Below are 21,690 nucleotides of genomic sequence, written 5' to 3' on the forward strand. Positions count from 1 at the left end.
TTTTACACTCCTTGGCGGGCACTCGAGGTCCTGCCACCTGGAGGCTATCATTACGGCCAAGTGATGGCCGCCAGCTGGCTAGCCCTGTTCTCCCGCCTCACGGAGCGACTCTACTCCAAAGCCCCTGCTCTCCTGACAGCCTGGCTGGGGACACGGCCCTGCCTGGGGCTTCCCTGACCTCTCCGGACTGTGCCTGGGTATCCCGGGGCCCTCTGTGTGCCCTGCCTCTCTGCTTCTTCCCCAATACTGGCCAGCGCCACGCTGGGCACCCCAGACATCTTGTGTTCACATCTGCCCGAGGGTGCCCCCAGCCCTAGGCGTAAGCCCACCGAGGCCCCCACTGCCCAGTAACAGCCTACACGCCCCCACCTGGCACCCGAGGCCCCGTGCCCTCACACCCAGGCCCTGCCCAGTTCACGGCTGGGCTCAGAATGGGGAGAAGATATGATGCACGATGACTGCAGCTGGGCTCAGCTTTCGGACAGCTCTATGAAGTCAGAGCCCCGGGGGGGAGGGGGAGCTCTCAGGACGTACGTTTTGGACATGGTAGAAGCCAAGTGGGGGGCCCCTCCCCGTGTTCTTGAGGGGCTCCGTGGAGAAGGCCTCGTCATGGCGATGGATGAAGCTGTAAAGGGAGAGGAGATGCTCGCTGGGCATAGGGGCCATGGGGTGGGGCCCTGCAGACAGGCAGGGGTGCCCACACTGCTAAGCGCCCGCCCGCTGTTCTGCAGCCGCACGGGGCGCTGGGGCTCACTTGAACTGGCAGAAGATGTCGGCGTATTCAGCGGAGATGCTGGATGCCTGCAGGACGGTCACCCGGAAGGTGAAGGTGCTGCCCAGGCGCAGATGGTCCAGGGCAGCGTCCAGGGGCCCGTCCAGGGGGGCTTTCTCGGGGCTGTCCAGGAGGAGGCCTTCTGGAGGCACGGCTGCTGGGAGCCAAGGGTGGAGCAACGTGGCAGGACCTCTAAAGGGCCTAGAGCCCAGGGTCAGGCGAGGAGTCCACACAGCCTCCTCCCCCGGAAACGTCTTACGGCCTCCCTGGGGGACCCTGGGAGTCGGGGCTGAGCCAAGAGGGGACAGGCCCTCTGTGGACTGCGGTGGGGCAGGTGTGGCCACCCACCTGAGCAAGTGTTGTTGTTGACCTCGTCAGCTGAGGGCCCGGCATCTGCACCCTGGCCCTGACCTTCCACGATACGAAGCTCTTCCTGGGAGGTCCCAGAGCGGGACATCCCCACCACCGGGCAGGACTCAGACTGGAACTGAGTGGGTTGGGGGCCAGAGTCAGAAGGTGCTGGCTCAGGGCGAGGCCGCGACAGCCCACTGAGGACCCCGGAGCCAGGCCATGGCCTTGGCGGGCCTGCGTTCCAGACCTGCCCTTGCCTAGATGGGCACCCACCTCCCTTGGCCTCAGTTTCCTATGCTGCCGTGGCCGGAGTCGGCTGCAGAGGGGAAGGTGGGAAACGGCTCAGGTGGGGTGATGGGGGCCTGGTGGGGATGGGGTAAGAAGGAGCCTTAAGAAGGAGAGGGGAGGAGCCTCTTGTGAGCTAAGCCCAGTATGGGGGCACCGGGCAGGACCCTCCCCCTCCCCCTCTCTCTGCCTGAGAGCAGAAAGGGGAGCACAGGCGGAAAGCACTGTCTCCTTTGAGTGAGGACCGAGCAGGGGTGGCACCTCGTCCTTTGGCACCAGAGCAGGGCCAGCCCAGCACCTAATGGCATTGGGACTGTGAGGAGGGGCCCCTCTAGCTCTCACTGGGGCGTCAGGGAAGGGCAAAGATGGAAACACAGTGTCCAGGAGAGCAAGCCCAAGAGAAGGGGAGCTGGGTGGGTGGGTGGAGGCATCCTGGCGTCTGGGGGTGCATGCAGCCAAGGGCCACGTGGGGAAAAAGCAGGGACAGACCCAGGGGAGGCCGTGGTGAGGAGACAGACGGACCCCTTGGGTCACAGGACAAGTCAGATAGTGAGAGACCGGGCAAGCCACAGGGCCTGGGGCCTGGGAAGAGAGGAACGAACCCCAGGAGGGCCCAGGGCCTACAGGGCAGGTCCCGAGCCTGGCGGGTATGCCCGGGCCCTCAGCACAGCTGGCCCCTGGGATCGGGCTGGAGGGGGGTCATTGGTGTTGGGTGGCCAGGCCAACGCTTGCGTGTACCTTTTCAAAATGCTGGTCGTCGAAGGAGATTCTGGCGGTTCCTGACTGTCGGACACCGGAGCCATAGTCAGGGGCCTCTTCATCAGCTGAAACGGGAACAGAGCCGACGGTCAGGGCCCGGCTTGTTCCCCAGGAGGCTTTGGCAGAGCCAGTCTGAGCCGCCAGGCAGGGGCAAGGCACAGGAACTGGGACAGGCTCTGACCCGGGACAGGGGATCCCCAACACTGCCAACCGCAGCTCCAGAACACCCAGGGCGCCGTCCCGGGCACTCAGACCACCAGCCTGTGCCGCCCGGGGCCCAAGAAGGGCCACCTCCTCAGCATGGCCGGCCCTGATGGGGCCACAGACTCCACATCTCAAAACCAAACTATGACCCCTGCCCCTCCATTGAGTCCTGGCCACCGCCCCCATCCCCAGACTTAGATGCTCCAGCAGAGTCTCACTGGGCAGAGCCCACATCACAGGGTCCTCCTGGCTTCATCCCCAGAATCACAGCTGTCCCTCTGCCTCCACCCTTGCAGGCCTGCACCATCTTCCATCTGGACCCTCAACAGCCCCCAAGCACCCCTCACTCAGCTCCCATACCTGCACCCCACCCCCCCACTCCCCTCCCTTTACAGAGTCCTGTGGTTTCCCATTGCTTCCCACCCCTTGTCCTGCTGCCCCAGGGACACCCCCCCCCGCCAGACCTGGCTTCTGTCCCCTCCCCAACCCTGACTCCAGTCACTCTGGCTACACCCCACCCTGGGAGGCCTCTAAGACCCTCCAGGGGCTCCAACCTCCTCTTCTGGGGACCCTAGTGGGGACAAACCCTGCTGTGTTCTCGACCCCAGCCATTCAAGGGCCCGGGGCTGGCCCAGGACCCGAGTACCACAGAGCTCGGTGCTCAGGGGTCCAACAAGCGGACACTCGCAGGGCAGGTGGGACTTCTGTGACCACTGGAGCTTTTTGAAGTTGCAGCTTCTCCACCATAGCATTAGACAGGGAGTGTCAAGTGTGTCCAAGTACAGACCGCATCCGCCTACAAAGCAGGCCACTCAGTGGGACCAGCTCCGAGGCTCAGCCTGGTCACAAAGGGCCAAGAGCTCAGGGGGACAGAGCTCCCCCAAGGTCACAGGGACAGCGTCGCCCATGAGCAATGAGGGTGGCACGAGATGTCCCTAGCATCCCTGTCCTCTGTCCTCCCCCCACTCAGGATCCTGGGGGTCTCGGCACCACAGCGACATGACTGGGACGCACCATAAAGAGCACCTGGAAATTGAGGGCCAGTGAGAATTTGGCAAAAGGGTCCCAGAAGTACAACCAGAGCCCCTTTAGTGGTTGGGCCATCCAGGTGGGGTAGGGTGGCACAAGGCCTCACCGGTGGGATGCTCGTGCTCCGAGCAGCCCGGCCCCACCTTGTCTGGGAGACACTCTGCAGTGGACTCCCCAGGGTGTCCGGGCTGCCAAGGCCATGGGGAGGAGACGGAGCGAGGCCACGGTGGAGGCGCAGGGGCCCGAGGGCCAAGAAGGCAGTAATGGCTGCTAGAGCGTGAGCACAGGCCCTCGGGCCTGCCGCTTCCTAGTCAGATAAGGGTGTTCACAGCTGTGCTCTGAAATGACCTTTCAACATGCCTGTTGGGTGGCAAGCTTCACATGGGATGCCATTTACAGGGAAGCACACCCAGTCTCAAAGGCATTCATTCTGTGGCTTTCCTGTCCTGGGACCCTGGCCAGGGCAGAGGGGGCTCAGCAGCAAGAGGGTGTCCACCTCTGCAGCCAGGGGGCTTGTTCTGCAGGCCAACGGTGGAGGGAGGGTGCGCAGCCTCTGGGGGGAAAGGCCAGCTCCAGAGGGGCCGAGGGGTCTGAAGGAGGGGCACACTGGGGAGTCTGGAGGGAGGCTCTGAGAGCTGTTGGAGGGGGGCCTGGGGTCTGTGCACCTGTGCTGGGCTCCAAGATGGCAGGGCGCTAGGAGAGAGCACCACTCTGCACTCGGCTGGGGTCTGGGTCCACCTGGGCTGCCTGATGGGAGGGAGGGGGCCCCTGAGCTACAGTGGGCTCAGGCAACCCTGGGCTCAGCCTGCACAGTGTCGGGGGGCCCACCCCCTGGCAGACCCGACCCGGGAGAGTCTGGAAGGACGGAGCCTGGAGCTGGGCAGCAGGGGCTTCTCCTGGAGTGCCCTCCTGGGCGCCGGCAGCCAGCGTGCCAGCTGGGGGGCCGGAGAAACAGAGGCCAGCGACATGCTGGCCATGGCGTGGTGCCAAGGGGACTTCCCACCCTGGGCCGCCCCACACGCACCTGAGGTGGCCTGGACGGCCACGCGGAGGAAGCCCTTCACCTCTCCCTTCTCGCTGACGACGGCCACGCGGTGCACCAGGGGCACGGGGTACAGCAGGTTGCTCAGGTACACGAAGGCCCTGGGGGGTGCAGAAGCCGAGGTCAGGGCCTCCCCGCAGCGTGCTGGCAACGGCACTGGCGGCAGCACGGCCCGGGCTCACGACACGACACTGCGAAGCAGAGCGAGGGCAGCGAGCAGGCGGGACGGGTGGGGGGCTGTGCTGGGGTGGGGGAGGGTTGGGGGGCGGTCCCTGGGCTGCAGAGGAGACAGGAGGAGGCAGGGGGCAGAGGAGGAGGAGGGCGTGCGCAGGGCGGGCAGAGAGGAAGTGCGGAGTGGGGCTGGCACAGGGCAGAGCCCGCGGGGCCATACCCACTGTCTGAGAGCTGAGGAGGGAGGTTTCAGCCTGCTTCAAGGAGGAGGAGGACCTGGGGACCCGGCCACGCCGAGCTCTGACCTCACACTGGCACTGATGCCTGGCAGTCCCTCGGCCTCCCGCCCCTTTCCCAGTGACCCTGGACCTCAGGGCCCCATGGACGGCTCCTATGGCAGAACACATCTCAATTCCTTCTCAGACCCGTCTAGGAACACAGCGGGCTCACAGTGTCGGCCGACGGGGCACCACCCCCAGCTCAGGGCCAGGGAAGTTGGCTGAGCAGAGCCCTAAGGAACCCCTAGACTGCACAGCACTGCCTGGTGAGCCTCCGTCGGCCACCCACTGCGTGCCCAGGGCCCTTCCCATCCGAGCGGCTCAGCTGTACACCCGGCGAGTGGCAGGGCAGGCTGGGTGGTGGCCGCGTCACCCAGGAGTCTGCCCAACTCCCTGAGCTAGCCAGCGTGCAGAGGACAGCCAGGAGGACCAAGAGGACCCTGAAGACCCGGGCCACCCAGCCAGGCGGGCAGGCGGATGTGGGGCGCACTTGCTCCCTGCTCAGGGCGCCCTTCCCAGGAGGACTCCTGGCACAGGAACACGGGCGGGCTCACGTGAGCCCGGCCTTGGTGAGAACCTGCCGCTCTGACCATCCTGCAGCGCACGGCCTGCCCCCCACGTTGCCCTCCCTTCCAGGCACAGAGCGACAAACAGCTGCTGCTGGAACCCAGGGGCGCAGGCTTCAACAGCCCTGAGCTCCCGGGAGGATCTTGGGGCAGCTGGGGGTGCCCGGGCAGGGATCCAGCTTGGGAAAGGAGGGGCAGGATTTGGACACAGAAAGGTAGGAGGCGTGCGGGAGCAGGTGCACAGGTGGGTGGCGGGAGGCCCAGAGCCTCCGCCAGGGAGAACCACGGAGGTCCAGAAGCAAGAGCCACAGTGAGGGGTGGTGGTGAAGGGGAGGTGGGGGAGGGGAGGTCGCAGTCTGCGGGCCAGGTGGGTGCTGGCCCCGGGGTGCAAGACCCAGGGTGGAGCTGGGAGGAGAAGGGAGAGAGATGTCACCCCACCCCCCTGCCCCGCTCCGCTTGCTCAGAGGTCAGATACCACCCAGGCTGAGCCACTGGCCTCGCCCCACACCTGAGCTCCCAGAGGACCCCCTACAACTGTAGTCATGGGGCGGGCCATTCCCCAAGGACCCAAATTCCAGGCCCTGGTGCCCCCTCACCTCCACTCCCACTGGCCCTCCACCCACAGAAGGTCAGAAACCTGAGCACCATCTGGCTCTTGTCTCAGATGCATTGGTTCTACCCCAAATGTCTCTGCGGAGAGCCAGCCACCCCTCTGCTTCCCCCACGGCCCCCACAGCAGCCAGAGGCGGCTTGGGGCTCCAGCCAGACTTCCACACACCCTCAGTGCTGGCCAAGCCCACCGTCCAGCCACCCTCTGTCCCGGGACACCCCAGGCGCTCTCTGCTCCCAGCCCCCACATCACATAACTCCTCATGGCCATCTGTTTGTCTGACTCAACCATGGGTCTGTGTCTGCCAACCATCTCTTGCTTCCTGGGCAACCCCCAGACCAAGACAGGCGCCAGCTAGAGGGAAAGGTTTTGCTACCCTAAGGGGCTGAGTGTCACCCTGAGTGTTAGCCCCTGGTGGCTTCCTGGAGCCCCTCTCCTCCCCAGCAAAGTGCCCTCTCTGGGAATACCCCAGAGGAAGACGGTTCCAAGGGAACTCACTGTCCTTTCTGGGAACTCACCGAAGGGCAGCTGTGTTGATGGATTGACTAGGACAGGGGTGGGGGCTCTGCTGCCCCTGACCACCCACCAAGATGAGGTACGGCAGTGGCCGGCAGAAGCCAGCCCTGGCCCTGGTCACAAAAGGAATCTGAGGCTCAGGGAGCAGAAGCCCCTTGCTGCAGCAGCATAGGACACCCCGCTGACAGGGACTGGCCAGGGCTGGCTGGTGGGCCTCGCCAGCACCCACCTCGGGATGGGGACGATGGTGGCCTGCCCTCCCTGGGACTCCGCCATCCTGGCCAAGGGCCTTTGCTTGAAATTGGGGATGTGTGAGGGGGACAGCCATGAAAGGAGCAAGGCCTTGAGGTCCAGAAGGGGAAGTGGAGGAAGCCCAGGACTCAGGCTGCAGAACAGGCCCAGACGCTGCTCTGCCCCCTTGGCTGGGCCCCACCTGGCCATCCCACCACACTCGACAGCTAATGGGACCGAGCAGCACAGCCCTGAGCTGCAGAGGTCCTCCAGTCAGCCCCCACCCCACCTTTCAGGGTAGGGCCTCGTTCCTGGGGCAGGTCCCACTGTGGGAAGCCCCGTGTCGGGAGGCAGAGAGGCACTAAGGAGGCCCCCAGGGGCCCCAGGCACAGACGGAGGGCCCACAGCCTGCCCACCCCCATCTATATTCTGCAGGGAACCAATAGGAGGACCCTCAGAAGCAGGGGGACACCTCTCACTGGGGATCAGGTGAGGGCACCGTGCCTGGCACGAGAGTCCTTAATCAGGATAGCCTCCTGGGCTATCCAGAGTCACCCAGCCAAGAGGTGAGCCAGCGTCAGGCCACTGCAGAGCCCCTGGCCTGGGGCTGCCTTCCTAGAAGGCTCAGGGGTGCTTCCTCAGGGGTTGACTCTGGGCGTGCAGGGCTCTGTGGTCACCCAGAGTGCCACTCACAGCACCCCAGAGGTGACCCCTACTCCTTTCTGAGTTCACAGGGTGAACCCCCACCTACTTCCTGATGCTCCTCCCCGTCCCTCACTATGGCCAGGGCAGAGAGAGGCTGAGGCAGAGGGCAGGGCCCGGTCCAGGTCAGGAGGTGAAGCGGGTGCAGGCAGGCCCTGACTCGGTTCTCTCCTTGAGGCCTCACTTCACAAAACACGCTGTGCTCTTCCAGAATGGACGCTTTCTGACAGGCTGCTAACCCATGGGCTCAAGAACCTGTATCACTGTGCAGATCTAAGGTTCCCACAGACCAGATGGGGGCTGGGCCTCTGGTGACCCCAAGGCCCAAATCATCCCATCAGCGGTCCATGGGTGAAAAAGCCGTGGCGCAGTCCTAGCTGCTCAGTGCATCCTGAGCTGGCTGGGGGCCAGCTCGGATACAGCGGGGCCACCGGCCCCGGGCTGCAGGGCCCCTACAGCTCGTCACTCTCAGACGCCCACTCCTCACATCTTGGCAGCAGACGTGAGGCTGTCCTAACCCCCGACACACCTTGGTTCCCCTAGGTGTGCATCTAGCACGGCACTTACAGCTGGTGCACTGGCACGTTAGGACCTCTCCACAGAGCAACACGAGACAGAAAGGAAGGTGCTGGGGGCTGGGGTTTAAACCCACAGGCTGGCCCTTCTCCAGCTCCAATGGATGCAGACGCCACACTCCAATGCCCACCCGCTCGGTTCACACAGCTAATTAATTAAGTAGATCAATTCTTTCCTGATCTTTTAGGCTTTCCTTCTGTCAGAGAAGAAGGAAAATCCGAGGACTCGTGACATCGAGAACGGCAAAGCCCAAGTTCAGACCCTTAGACAACACGTCCTGTTTGTGCTCCCAGAGGCAGGGCCTCCCAGGGCTGGGGCCTCGAGGGACCCCCTGGTGGGAGGTGGGGGATATTACACAACGAACAAGACCCCTGGGGTCCACGGCCAAACCCCTTTCCCCCTCTCTGAAGGTCGCAACCCAGCTGCGGGTGAACACGTGTGCACATGCTTCCCTAGGGCGTGCAGGTGGGACACCCCCGGAAGGCAAGAGAGCATCCGGTGCCAGATGCTGGGTCCACTCTCCTTCCTGCCACCCTGAGTCCCTGGGACCTAATCGTGAGACAGCGATGGGCACATCAGCCAGCAGGGACCTCTGGGGCCCCGTAGCCACCACCCCCAACGGCGGCAGCAGCCTGGAGGACCCCACACCCCAAGCAGAGCTTAGCCTGGCCCACAGAAGCCAGGACATGAGGAAATGGGACCCATGGCACGGATGTTGGCCTGCCCTTCGCTGCACCATAAATGCCAGAAACAGCCTGACGTGAGCAAGGGACCAGAGCTGGCCCAGGGCTGCCCGGAGGGCCCTGCTGGCCAGGGAGGCCTGTGGCCTCGCCCACTGCATCACCCACTGCACACAGGGAGGCCTGTGGCCTCCCCCACTGCATCACCCACTGCACACAGGGAGGCCTGTGGCCTCGCCCACTGCATCACCCACTGCACACAGGGAGGCCTGTGGCCTTGCTCACTGCATCACCCACTGCACACAGGGAGGCCTGTGGCCTCGCTCACTGCATCACCCACTGCACACAGGGAGGCCTGTGGCCTCGCCCACTGTATCACCCACTGCACACGGGGAGGCCTGTGGCCTCGCTGGTGACGATTCGGGCTAAGCAGCCCTGAGCACAGAGGGCACCGAGCTGGGAGCTGAGGCACTGGCCATGCCAGCCCAGGGGCACAGTGTGGACCCAGAGCAGGGCGGCGTTTTTCCACGCAGAGCCTGGAACACTTCCTTTGGGTGCTCCCTCCTCCCCCTTCCCTGCACCCTCCATCCCTGGCAGCCAGCCCCTCGCCCTCCTCCCTGCAGCTCCCACCCCGTCCAGCTTCTGCAAACGGTGCTGGATAATCAGCCTGGGTGGTATCTGACCTCCTGGCCAGGAGGATTATCGGCGGGGGGGAACCAGAGCCCCCAGGCCCACTTCCTCCACCCGGGTCAGCCCATCCCACCTACCCACTTCACCTGGCACCCCAGACCACCAGAGGGAGAGGCCACTGGGGGGCTAACCCTGGCCAGGGGTGAGGAGCCCAGGGTCAAGACGTGGGAGGCCCACGCTGAGGGGGGCTTGTCCGCAGGGGGAGGCACCTTGAAGCAGGCTGAAACCCGCCCGGAGAGAGAGGAGGCGGCAGAACGGCAGAGCCAGGGCTGAGTGTGGCGGGAGGGGAGGAGGCAGGGCTAACCACGAGATTGGTGAGGTGCAAGACGCATGCTGGGGCCAGGAAAGCCTTTCCGAAGGGAGACAAGAGTGGGCGCCCCAATTCTGCTTAAGCTTTGGAGAGAGAGCCAGCAGCTTCCAGAAGGATAAAGGGAACCAAAGATGGGGGGTCCTTCTCGGGGCCTGGGCCTGCACAGCTGCTGCGCGGGAGAAGCCAATTCTTGCCAAACCGAAAAGATGGGGACGTTTCCAAATGAAACCCTTCACAGACCGCCCGCCGTAGGGGGGCTGGCCTCTCATTGATGACTTTGGTTTGGTTTGTTTTTTTCGTAACATCTCAGATCCACAGAGGGGGGAAAATGTTGGAAGGACCCAGCTCTTTCTGGCTGAGACTGCAGAGCCCACACCCCGTTTCTCCCGGTGCCCTCTTGCTCCCCTGCGCCCTGAGCCCATGCCTACCTGACACCGGAGCGACTCCTGGGCCCACAGCCCAGGGCTTCTAGAGGCCTGCGTGGAGCTGGCCCCCCGGGGCTACGCCCCCTGTTGGGCTCAGCAGAGCGGGAGGCCCAGATGAGGGGCATCTCAGAGGGAGAGAGCCCCATGTTTGTATCCAGGAGGCCAGCACGTCACACTCATGGAAAACTAGTCAGAATAGATCCATGACATGCACCCGCGGGAATCTGCTTGCTTGCAAGAGAAGTTGGCGGGGCTTTCGTTCCAAGGTCTGCACCCAAGGGCTCCCCATGTGAACCCCCTAATCTGGGGGCCAGCCTCAGCCTTCAGCTTCCAGGCTGGTGCTCCGAGGTCAAGACCTGCAAAAGCTCCCACTGGCCTAGCCCCAGGAAGCGATCTCAAACTCAGAGAAGGTCACTGTTGAAACTGTCTTACACTTTTTATATATTCATAAAAGCTAAATGTAGCTGTTTCGTAAGCCAAATGCTCTACCACTGCAGCTAGGTTTCTAGATCTTTCCTTCACCTGTTTTGCTTCCATTCCACGGTCATGAAAACATGAATGGCAGCTGCATCTGCCCAGTCTGCTGGCAAGGTCTGGGCTGCCCCGGGGCCTCTGCTGCACCTCCTGACCTTGGCCTCCCTCTTCCGTCCAGAAACTGTAAAGGGCCCTCTCTGCAAAGGGCACTTCCCGAGAAGTGTGGGCCACATGTGCCGTGTCTCGCCAGGACAGCCCAGAGGTCAGGAGGAATGAACTGTCCTCACACTGGACGGAGAAAGGCTCAGGGAGAGGCAGGGTCCACTGGGCCCCAGGCTTAGGAGGCAGACCGTCCCCTGCCTGAGCACCAGCCCTTCCTTCCTGCCTTCCAGGACGGTCTCCTCCAGGTTCTGTTCCTTCTCCCAGAGGGTGTGGCAGGGAGAGCAAACCAGGAGCCTCCACCTCTGGGGCAATAGCAGAAGGAGGCAGAGGGGAGCGAAGCCGCCTCAGCGGGTGGTGGGTGCCAAGACGCAAACCCCCACTTTCCCAGACGCCCCCCACGGGCCCTGCTCCGGGACACTCCCCCCACGGACCTAGAGCCTCTCTGCAGGAGGAGCTCGGCCTGCACGGAGCCGGAGGGCCGAGCTCTGGGTGCACCACCCCTCCTGTGACTGGGACCCTGACTGTCCCTGCTGGGCATGCTCCAGGATGGCCAGGAGCCCTCTCGCTCCCTCACGCCCTCTCCTCGGAGAGAGGCCAGCCCCTCGGCCTGCCTCGGCCTGGGGGTCCGGGGAGCTGCCCCGCACGCCGGGGGCCATGCCCTGACGGCGGTCGAATTGTGCCCGCAGCAGTGCTCCTGCACAAAAGAGCTGGTTCCTTCCCAGCATGCCGTCCTCGACCTCACCAACCTTCCTACTAAACTGAACAGGGGGGGCCGGTCGTAAAACGGGTCCCGGCCGTCGCATAGCGCGTGCTCCGGAAAGACGTCGTCCTCCAGGTCCTCCTCCTCCTCCTCCTCCTCCTCCTCCTCCCCCACGCTCTGCTCCTCGGCAGGCTCGGTGGCGTCGGAGTCGGGGCTCGAGAAGGTGGGGGAGGGGGTGAGAGCAGCCATGCGCTCGCTCATGCATGTGTTGAGAAGAGGGTAGCTGTTGCAGCCAGAGATGACTGAACTGAGGTTAGTACGACAAGACAGAGAGAAGTTAACACCAGCTACTCGCAGGGACGGATGGGGCGGGGGAGGGGGGCTTCTGCTTAAAACCAAAACCAAACACACAGACCATCAGGAATGCTGCTTTCAAAGACGAGAGAACCAAAAGTGCACCCCGTCCCCAGGCTTGGAAAGAAACCGCACATGTGGTCAGTGGGAGGCTACGGAAAGTTCTGGAAAGCACCCGCTGGCGTGATCCTGGCCAGGTGTGGCTGAGGTCGTGTGAGGACCGGGTGACACACATTCACACCCGTGGACATGTGTAACCTGGCAGTCACCGCCCCGCAGCAGGTGCGGGTGGCAATGCTGAGACCCCCTCCCCTCCCCGGATCCCCAGATTACAGGGCCCACTGGTCTGTGGACAAGGGCGGCTGGGGGGTGCCTCAGATGCTGAAGGGTGGGGACAGGGGAGTCGAGGTGGAAGAGGGCCTCTTGATGGGGTCCCCCAGCTGGGGGTCTCGGCCTTGGGAGGAGGCCCATTCCCTGCCCCCACCACCTTCTCTCTCTCTCTCTCTCTCTCTCTCTCTCAGCCTAGGGAGGGAAGGAGGCGCCCACCTGCCCACCAGCCGGAACCAGGGAAATCGGTCGTAGAAGGGGTCTCCGCCAGTCACCACATTGTCACAGTCCTCAATGACACTGGAGGGCACCTCAGCTGCCCGGTCGTACATCTCCCGCATCAGGTCCAGGCGCTGCCTGCAGGGGCACAGAGATCACCGTGGGCCCAGGCGGAGCAGCCGGCAGGCCATGCCTCCTGCTGGGGACAGCGCGCTCGGCCCAGATCCAGCCATAGCTCAGCGTCATCCAAGGTTCAACGTGGTTTGCTGACAGACCCTCCACACTCCTCAAAATCCATCAACCACAAGCAATAAACTTCCAGGTAAGCACGCGAGGCACCGCTAAATCCTCTTGACGCTGACCCAGTGGCAGCCAAGGTGATGTGAGCGGCAGGACGGGCCTGGAACTGGAGCGGAGGGGACAGAGAAGGCCCCCACCAAAGCCAGGGTGGGGCAGCCTGGGATGGGGGATCGTGTCGCGGGGCCCTTAGAACTCAACGGAACCAAGTGCAAATTGGTGATAGGATATAGACACAGATAATATTCTAAAAATGATTATCCCTAGAAAAACCAACATGCTGTAGAAGAAAGGAAATGCAGTCATTTCCCCCTAGAACTCGGGAGTGACAGGAACAAGGTGTTTGTCCTCACAGAAGTCCCACCGTAGCCCTGGGGAGGGTGGGAAGGGGCTGTGAGCATGGCCTTTGCTCGCACAAGTCTTAGGGGAGCGCGGGTACCTGTGTGTGAGCGTGTGTGCGCCAGTGTGTGTGTCCGCGTGTGAATGAGCCATACTAGAGAGGAAGGCGTGCGAGCGTCTGTGAGTGTTGAGGGGTGTATGGGGGTGGGTCTGGGTAGGACCCAGTGTGCATTAACAACGTCTTCCGTTCTCTGTAGTCTATGACGTCATGACTGCCCTGGGGCCTCGCTGGGTGGCCAGCCAGCCCGTGAACAACTTGTGGGTGAGTCCCACCCGTCATACACAAACCAACCCCACACGCCCTTACCTTGCTCACCACCAAGTCAGCACCCCCTGCCCGAAATCTCCCTAGGGTCAGGCACTAGGCAACCCCGGCAGCCTTGTGCTCCAAAGCCCACCAGGAGAACTCAAAGTGGCTAGTCCCCGCGGATGGCCCTGCCCCGCCGAGGCTGAGGCCTCACCTGCCTCTGCTCTTGTCTCCGTCCTGACGGCCAGGGCTCCCTCCCACCTGCATGGCCCTGCCTCTGTGCAGGGCCCCTCGCGTCCAGGGCACCCCCAGCAGCATTAGACTTTCCTTTGATGGCACTGACCTCAGTCTCGCTCAGTCTCTCTCTAGATCGAGCTGTACATTCGAGCGAGCACATGGGGAGCATGGAGCTGGAGGAAAGACGCCTCTCTCAGGGACAGCGGCGCCTCCCATCCAGCCCCTCCAGGCCCCTTCCCTGTCCTGCCTGGGATCCCTCCGGTCCCGAGGTGGAGACGCACCCTGCTGAGCTCTCCGGAGGACGCGGCCTCACCCAGCGCTGCTCTGGAGGCTCCCCGCGCACCCCTCAGGGCCAGCTTGCCCATCCCGCATGCGCCGCTGACCCCCACGGCCCCCCCGCAGCACCACTGTGGCAGCAGCAGAACACGGATTCTATAATTACGCTTTTTCCTTCTGATTTTGAAAGCCATCACAGCAGGAACAACCACCACATCAACCCAGGAGCCCCGTGAACCCACACCCACCCCCACCGCTCTCCTCACGCCCCCCCCCACCTGAGCTTCTCCAGTGTCCAGTAGTGGGTGGCCCCATTCTTCTGGTCCTGGACCTCCACGGCCACAATGGTGCGGGGGAAGGGGCGAGTCTCCCGGTCTTTGGCGGCCTCTGGGGGCAGCAGGTCTGGCGGCAGCGGGGAGTAGAGCGTGTCTGTGAGGAGGACAAACTGGAACTGGACCTGCAGAGCGGGAAGATGACCACCCGTCAGCCCCTTGGTGGACGGGGGCCAGGCCCCAAAGGGCTTCCTCCCCTCCTCCCCACCCCACGCCCCGCATGTTCACTGGAGCCTTCCGGCCAGCAGCAGAACAGAAAGCTGCACCCTCTCACACGTGCTCCTGAGCAGGAGGGCGCACGCCCCCTGGGGCCGGCCCCGGGCCTCCCTCACCCTGCCCACCGCTCTCAGGGGCCCAGGTCAGGGACAGCGCTGCGTCCTCCCTGGAGGCAGGGATGCCCAGCACCACGTCCCCCTGGAAGCGGGATGTGTGAAGGCGGCAGCGGCCAGCAGGCAGCGGGGTGGGAGCCCACCTTCTTCTTGAGCTCAACGCTGATGGCATTGGCCTCCTTGAGGAAGATGGCATTGCCCCACAGCAGGTCCCGCAGCGACGTGAACTGGTACCACTTCCACTTCCGGAAGGCCCAAAGCGCCAGCTCACATTCCCTCTCTGTCCACGGGACTGCGGGGAGAGGCGTGTGTGGTCACCACGGAAGTGCCGCAACTCCCCGCTCTGGCCGGGGCAGAAGGAAGCCGGCGGAAAGTTCTGCCCCCAGAGTGGCCAGAGGGGCCGCCCAGAGACTGGAGCTCGCGGAGAGGCCGGTAAGCTCAGAGAGGGCTGGCAGCCGTGTGCGGGCCGCGGTGGGTGCGGGCGCCCGAGGAGGCCAGGCAGGAGGGCCAACCGGGGCTGAGCCTCACGCCCTGGCCCGGCTCCCACGCCTCTGCCCACTGCGCCTGCACCAGGAAGGACACAGGGCCAGCAGGATGGTCCTGCCCGGGCTCCCAGGCCCGGCCCCTCTCACCCAGTGCTCCTGCCTCCAGGGAGGGAGCCTCATCGGGTAGATGATAGCACACAGGGGAGGCCAAGGTCACGTCAGCACAACGGTACTGAACAGCTGACCGGAGGCCAAGCTGGACACGAAACCCCGGCCTGCCTCCTCCCCATCTGCCCTGCCTGTGGCCACCCTCGTGCCCACAGCGGCTCGAGGTCACAGCTGGCGGGCCGCCCGAGGTGGTGCTCAGAGAGGTGCAGTCACACTCCTCACGAGCAGTGTGACCCAGTCCTGGGGAAGAGCACCAGCCTCATGCTGGCAGGATAGGTGAGCCGAGGCTACACCCTGCCAGCACCGCGCTCCCCATCACCCGAGCTGGTCCACGGAAACGGCGTGCACGTGCACAGGTGCCTTCCTGCTGCAGCCCAGCCTCCCCCCGGTCCTGCCGCGACAGGCCAGGGACCCCAGGGCAAAGGTGCTGACCAGCTGATCTCCAGGGAGTGGCCTGGGGGCTCCTCTTGTCCGAGACCCCTCCCGAGCCCAAGGCCCAGGCCCTGCCGGCGGAGAGCCCCTCACCTTCATCCTCTGGCTCCTCCTCCTCCTCGTTCACCTCCGGGTAGTACCTGGAGTCCATCTGCTTCTGCAGGGCCTCCAGCTTGCTCTCGTAGTCCTGGCCACGGGAGGAGCACTGTGGACCCACGTGCGCGCCCGGCCCCCTCCCCGGCCTCCCGCCTGGGCCTCCATCTACAGGCCCCAGGGCCTGCCCAGGACGTCCGGAGGCAGCCCCACCACAGTGAGGGCTGGTCCAGCGGGGACCCCGGCCCCCGACCCCAACCCTGCAGGGGGCCTGACGGGCGGAGCTGTCCTCACCAGCCTCTGTTGCTCCAGCAGGTAGGTGGCCTCCTCACGCTCCCGGCGGTACTGGTCCTCCAGCTCCTGGAGCCTGCAGGAGCGGGCGGGGGTGAGCGGGCACAGTGGGGGTGAGCGTGGCGGGGTGCGCAGGGGGCCCCAGCCTCAGGCCTCACCTCTGCTCCATCTCCTGCTTCATGTCAATGCCCTGCTTTTCCAGCAGCTCTCGCTGGGCGAAGGCCCAGTCCACGGGCTCAGCGGGTGTCTCGGCGCAGGGCGTGCGCTCGCGCTCCTGCCTCGCCTGCTCAGGGTGGTTGAACCGGAACACGTGGCTCTTCCCCATGATGATGCGGTTTCCTGGGGGACAGAAGCCAGGCTGGCAATGGAGGGGGCGGGGACTGTGGCCTGGTGATGGCCTCCAGGGGTGGGGGCGGGGAGCAGAAGGCGCAAGCGGGGCACAGGCACTTCCTCCAGCTTGCCCACCACAAGGAGGGCCGCCGGGAGCCACCCCAGGTCCCTGCTCTGGGCCAGCCACCTGCCCCGTGGCCAGGACCTCACTCTCTCCCCAAATCCACCTCCTCCATCCCTCCCCATACAGCAGCCAACAATGTTGGCAAGAGTCCTGGTGCTTTTCCACCATACAATCCTTTGCCTTACCCCACACGTGCCGCCCCCCATCCTGGTCTCCTGACCCCGTGCCCTGGCCCTGGATGCCCCTCCACACCTGGGGGCTGTGCTCGGGCCCCTCCTGCAGCATGGGCTTGAGGGTCCTTCCCTGCCCATCCGCCTCTCCACAGGCTGGCGCAGGGCGGGGGCTGGTCTGCGTGTGCCCGGGGCCCCCCAGGGCAGATGCATCCACCAGGGCAGCAGCACCCGCTATCTTTGGACACAGCCTAGTTTCCTTCCAACTTGGGGCCCACAGGGGCTGGCCCAGCTCCTCCTCCCACGCCAGCCCCTGTCCACTGGTGGGTGCCCCCTAAGGCCTCCCTCAGCTCCTCCCCCAGCCACCTTCACCGGCCACCCTCAGCTGGTCACCGCTCTGCTCCCCCTGCCCTCGGGCCAGGATTCTAGCCGGGCCCAGGTGCCAGGAGGGAGACACCAAGCTGAGTGCACAGACCCCAGGTGCCATCCTGAAGCAGCAGAGCGGGGAAGGCACACCTGTGTCCAGGCCCTCGTCATACCTGACCGCAGGATGCTGGGCTCCGTGACTTTCTTGCCATTGACGTAGGTGTCTGCGCCCTCGCAGGGCTCCAGGGTCACCACAGCTATGGGACAGAGGAGGACTGTGAGGGACCGTCATCCTGGCTGGTCATGCCCTCTGTCCACATGCACGGCTCGGCTCACCTGGCCACCCAGGTGCGGCCCCCGCCAGGCCTCTCTCCACCCTGCTAGCTGCAAAGCCTGACTGCCAGCACACAATACCTCGTTTGGGCCCCAGAGGAGGGCTGCACCTCACAAAGCGGGTGAGGAAGGTGACGCCCGATGGAGAGGCACATGTGCCCAAGTCAGAGAACCAGGGGAGCCGTCAGGGTCTCCAGTGGGCACAGATGGGAAACAGTGGCTGGCATGTCCCCAGGAGTCCCAGAGCCCTCCAGAGCTTAGAGCCCACCCACCCAGAGGAGGGCAGGCTTTGGGGACAGAATTCTGGGAGAGCCAACATCCCCAACGCTATTTAAGGTCATGACCCTGAAGTGTCCCAGTCACAGTGGGCTGCAGGCCAGACGCTTCCCAGGGAGCACGCCTGGCGCTGGGGGGGCCGTGGGCACTGTGATGGCACGGGGATACGGCAGGTGTCTCCCGAGAGGGCCCCGTCCCAGACGGGAAATGGGGACAGAGGTGGGCAGGCAGGCTGCGTAATGGACAGATGACTGCTCCAAGGCCAACAGGAAAGTGTGCTCGAAAAATAGCTCTCCACCCCAGATCAAGGCTCATTCCTCACAGCTTACTACCCCCTGCCCAGGAAGACCCCCAGCCCACTCCTGGCGCGGGGAGGGAGTTCCCGTGTCCACATCCCAGCACTCAAAGCCTCATTCCAACAGAGGTGCTTCCCCAGGACTGACTAGGGAGCCTGGGCGGCGCCTGGCAGTCAGTAGCACGGGGCAAGGCAGGGCTGGAGGGCAGAGATACCTTCACTGCCCCCTCGGGAGTCGCTCCGGAAGACGCAGTGCTCCTCCTTGATGAAGTGCCCGCTCAGGACGATGTCCTGCCGCCTCTCCGCATCCTCCCGGCCCACTCTGAGGAGGGGGGGCGGGGACCGTCAGCGGGGGCTGGACTCAGTGCATCCAGGCCGCCCCCCACTGGCCCGCCCCCATCCCCCCGCCCCCCACAGGATGCCCAGCTGGGCTCCACAGAGAAACACCCAGGGTGCACGAGTGGGGCTGCAGGGGATGCCCTAAGTGTAGCCCAGCCTGGGGAGCCACATAGCACAGAGTGGCCTTCAGCCTTGTGTCCAGCAACAAGCACGGGCGGACAGCAGGGTTCCAGCAGATGCCAGGTTCGGCAGCCCCTCTGCAGGGGGAGCCTACCACCCCCCCCCCGCGACCCCCACCTGGTGATCCCGTCCTTGATGTAGTACAGGAGGCACTCGGACATCAGTGGGTCCTCGTTCAGGTTGACAAGATGTGGCGTCTGGGGAGAGAGGAGGGTCACCTCTGCTGGGGAGGCGCAGGGGCCCAGCACTGGCCTCTCTCTCCTCAGATGCCAGACCACCACCACCAGCCCTAGGTTTGGCCTCATGAGGACGCAGTGTCCTCCCAGCCTGGCTTCCCTGAGGAGGAGCCCAGGGAGCTCAGAACCTAAGGGGGAGGCGCTTAGGGGGAGCTGGGCTTCCAGAGGAGCTGGGAGCCCAGGGAGGTGCTGGGGGCTGTGGTGGGCCCTTGGATATGCAGGGTGCAGGCTGGGTCCCGCAGGGACCAGGGCACCTGGCTCTGGGTCCGTTCCTCCACCCTAAAAGGGGCTACAGGACCCCATTCCAACTGAAGCACCCAGGAACTGAGGGCCCCAGTGGACCTGCAAGTGCAGAAGGATTAGGGTGCTGACTGGGGAGGGAGCTGGCCTGGGGGCTGTGGAGCAGAGGGTGTGAAAGTAGTCCCTGCTAGGCCCCCCAACTCGTCCGCGGGCATACCGAAGGTGACCACCCTTCCCAGGGCAACACCCGCAGGCTCCACCCACTGGGGCCCTAGACACGTTTCCTGAGCTCAGGAACGCCACCTCACACTGTGTCCCAGGCCGGGGTCCTGCAACCTGGTGGAGGCTGGGACAGCTTTCTTGGCTTCCCGCTGGGCACCTCCGAACAAGCAGCCTCCTCGCCAAGCTCCAAGTCCCCCAGACCCCACCACCACTCTGTGCAGGACTGTGAAGTCCTGGTCATCGGACACTGGGGACAACTATCCCCAGCCACCCCTTTTCCCAAGCAAGGAGAGCTGTGCTCACCAGAGTCCCAGGAATGCCACCCTCTCAGGAGGAGGTATCCTCAGAGGCCCCCAGGGCAGTGTCCAGACTGGGGCCATCAAGTATTCTCTCTGCCACCAACCACAGGCCTCCAGGGTGCAAGTGTCCCGAGGCCACCTGCCCCCACAGCTCTGTACACTAGCCCTGGGGTGTGCCCCACCCCCCAGTAAGGGTCAGGGACTGAGAGCCCAGGAGCAATCCATTCCAAATTGAAACTAAAGCCTATCCAGAAGGGATATGAAGCAGCGTACCACCTGCTCCGCAGCCTGCCCCAAGTGTAGAGCCTGCCCACATGTCCTCCCAAGCACCCCTCCCTCCCTCCTGCCTCTGGGCCTTAGCCCACATTGCTCTCCTGGCCTGGAGTGCATGGGGCAAAAGAAGCCCGAAGAGCCTGGCCCTGTGCCCAGGGAGTGGCCCCCGGATGATGAATGCATCACCCAGCATGCGCACTCCCCTTCCCATGGGGTCCCCAGCAGCACGGAGGGCACTCCACGTGCCTCTGGCTTCAGGTGCTGGCAACACAGAAACCCTTTGTCTCAAACAAGGCCAAGATGAAAAGCCAGCCACAGGAAGTTGCTCTAGGGAAGATGGGCGGGCGCTTCCTCACTGACCAACTGTCAGAGGCAGGGCCTGGACACCCCGAGCTGTGGTCAGAGCAGATACCTCCTTGGAGGCTTCCTGGCTTGGAACTTGGCTCCTAAGAGCTCTAAGGGTCTGGCACTCCTTGGGGTGAAGGGGGGTCCTGGGTCCTAGAATTATCAGAGAGAATTTTCCCCAAATGCTCATGCTACACCCCATCTGAGCTATCAAAGGGGGGTGGTGCTCTGCTCCATGTGAGGCCCCCCAGCTGACAGGGCCAGGTCTGGAGAGCGAGCCAGCCTGGGGTAGGAGAAGAGTCCCAGCTGGGACAGCCAGACCCATCTCCAGCTAAGCTCCAAGAGGGTAGTGTCTCCCAGTTTCATGTCCAGCCAGGCCCTGCCCATGGCCAGCACAGGCTCTGGTGGGTCCACGCCCCCCAGTCTAGCCTCCACTTCAAGGATCCCAGTCCGTTCCTCAGGCAGAGTGAGCCATCTGGGTGTCCTAAGGCCACGGGGACATCCCACTGTGGGGAGGCCAGGCCGAGTCTCCCACACAGCAAGGTCTGGCTGTGGGCGAGCATGGCCCCTGGGGCCTACACCTGCCCCCTCTCAGCCCAGGAGGATCCCTCTGGCCTCCCAGAGGAGCTGACACCCCACGAAGGGCTGTGGGCCACCCAGGCCAGTCTGAGTCAGGGCCGTACCCCAGAACTAAAACCAGCACCTACCTTTTTGGGAGAAAACACCCCCAGTGTGCCGCCATCCTCCCTCATGGCCACACCCATCTCGGCCAGTAGGGCTTCCCTGGAAGGACAGTGTCCGGGTCAGCTTGAGCCTCGAGGCCACAGGACCTGCCTCACCCCTAACCGACCCATCGGCCAAGCAGGAGCCGGAGGGGATCTGGCCACACGGCCCAAGGGCAGCGCCCAGGTGGCGCCCCATCCAGTCAGTGATCCGCTTAGAGAGACCTGTCACCTGATCAGAGATCAGGTCAATGGGGCCATCGGCGATGGGGTGGGGTGAGGCAGGGAGTCCCCGGTGAGAGGAGATAAGACCGTCCCACGCTAGGGCACGGCCACCCCCAGGAGCCCAGGGCTGGGCTGCTGGAGTCCTCAGTTTCCCCACTGCCCACCTCTCCATCCGGATGGCTTCCGTCCGCCGCAGCTTCTCCTCCCATGTCTCGTTGAGCTCAGCGATGATCTTCTCCGTCTCCTGGGCAGCGAGACAGAGCAGAGTGAGGCTGGGGGTCTGCGGTGGGAGCAGACAGAGGCCAGGCTGCCAGGCAAAGGGCAGATGAGCAGCCAGGTCTGTCTAGACAGCGCAATGCCCGAAAGGTCAAGGTGAAGGGCTAAGGGGTTAACGTGTCCACGGACAGAAGTGTCTCCTGTGGACACAGCCAGACAGTAAAGGAAAAGGCAAAATAAACCTGGAGGAAGAGAAACACGTACATACGAGGACATTGAGAGACGTGTGGGACACTGAGAGACACGTGGGACACTGAGAGACGTGTGGGACACGGAGAGACACGCGGGACACGGAGAGACACGTGGGGACACTGAGAACATGTGGGGACACTGAGAGACATGTGGGACACTGAGAGACATGCGGGACACGGAGAGACACGTGGGGACACTGAGAACATGTGGGGACACTGAGAGACACGT

The 21,690-nt window shown here is 64.1% G+C and overlaps 1 protein-coding gene across 21 annotated transcripts in view; it reads right to left on the reverse strand.

Annotated features, from left to right (window-relative positions):
• KIF1A (kinesin family member 1A) overlaps window positions 1–21,690 on the reverse strand; it is a 99,971-nt gene that overhangs the window by 28,644 nt on the left and 49,637 nt on the right. For 11 of the 21 annotated variants that reach the window (XM_027590356.2, XM_027590353.2, XM_027590359.2 and 8 more), the window contains 16 exons: window positions 21,159–21,238; window positions 20,755–20,830; window positions 18,550–18,629; window positions 18,129–18,235; window positions 17,183–17,266; window positions 16,178–16,358; window positions 16,023–16,095; window positions 15,729–15,822; window positions 14,694–14,842; window positions 14,168–14,346; window positions 12,434–12,571; window positions 4,425–4,543; window positions 2,147–2,232; window positions 1,121–1,259; window positions 755–926; window positions 535–625 (listed from right to left, as the gene is read on the reverse strand). In XM_027590356.2, the coding sequence (XP_027446157.1) occupies window positions 535–625; window positions 755–926; window positions 1,121–1,259; window positions 2,147–2,232; window positions 4,425–4,543; window positions 12,434–12,571; window positions 14,168–14,346; window positions 14,694–14,842; window positions 15,729–15,822; window positions 16,023–16,095; window positions 16,178–16,358; window positions 17,183–17,266; window positions 18,129–18,235; window positions 18,550–18,629; window positions 20,755–20,830; window positions 21,159–21,238 (1,848 nt within the window). Of the gene's footprint in view, window positions 1–534; window positions 626–754; window positions 927–1,120; window positions 1,260–2,146; window positions 2,233–4,424; window positions 4,544–11,579; window positions 11,841–12,433; window positions 12,572–14,167; window positions 14,347–14,693; window positions 14,843–15,728; window positions 15,823–16,022; window positions 16,096–16,177; window positions 16,359–17,182; window positions 17,267–18,128; window positions 18,236–18,549; window positions 18,630–20,754; window positions 20,831–21,158; window positions 21,239–21,690 lie in introns of all 21 variants that reach the window. The other 10 variants (XM_027590364.2, XM_035726726.1, XM_027590351.2 and 7 more) reach the window with 1 other exon arrangement.

This window comes from Zalophus californianus, chromosome 3, assembly GCF_009762305.2.
Source record: "Zalophus californianus isolate mZalCal1 chromosome 3, mZalCal1.pri.v2, whole genome shotgun sequence".
NCBI classification, from domain to species: domain Eukaryota; kingdom Metazoa; phylum Chordata; class Mammalia; order Carnivora; family Otariidae; genus Zalophus; species Zalophus californianus.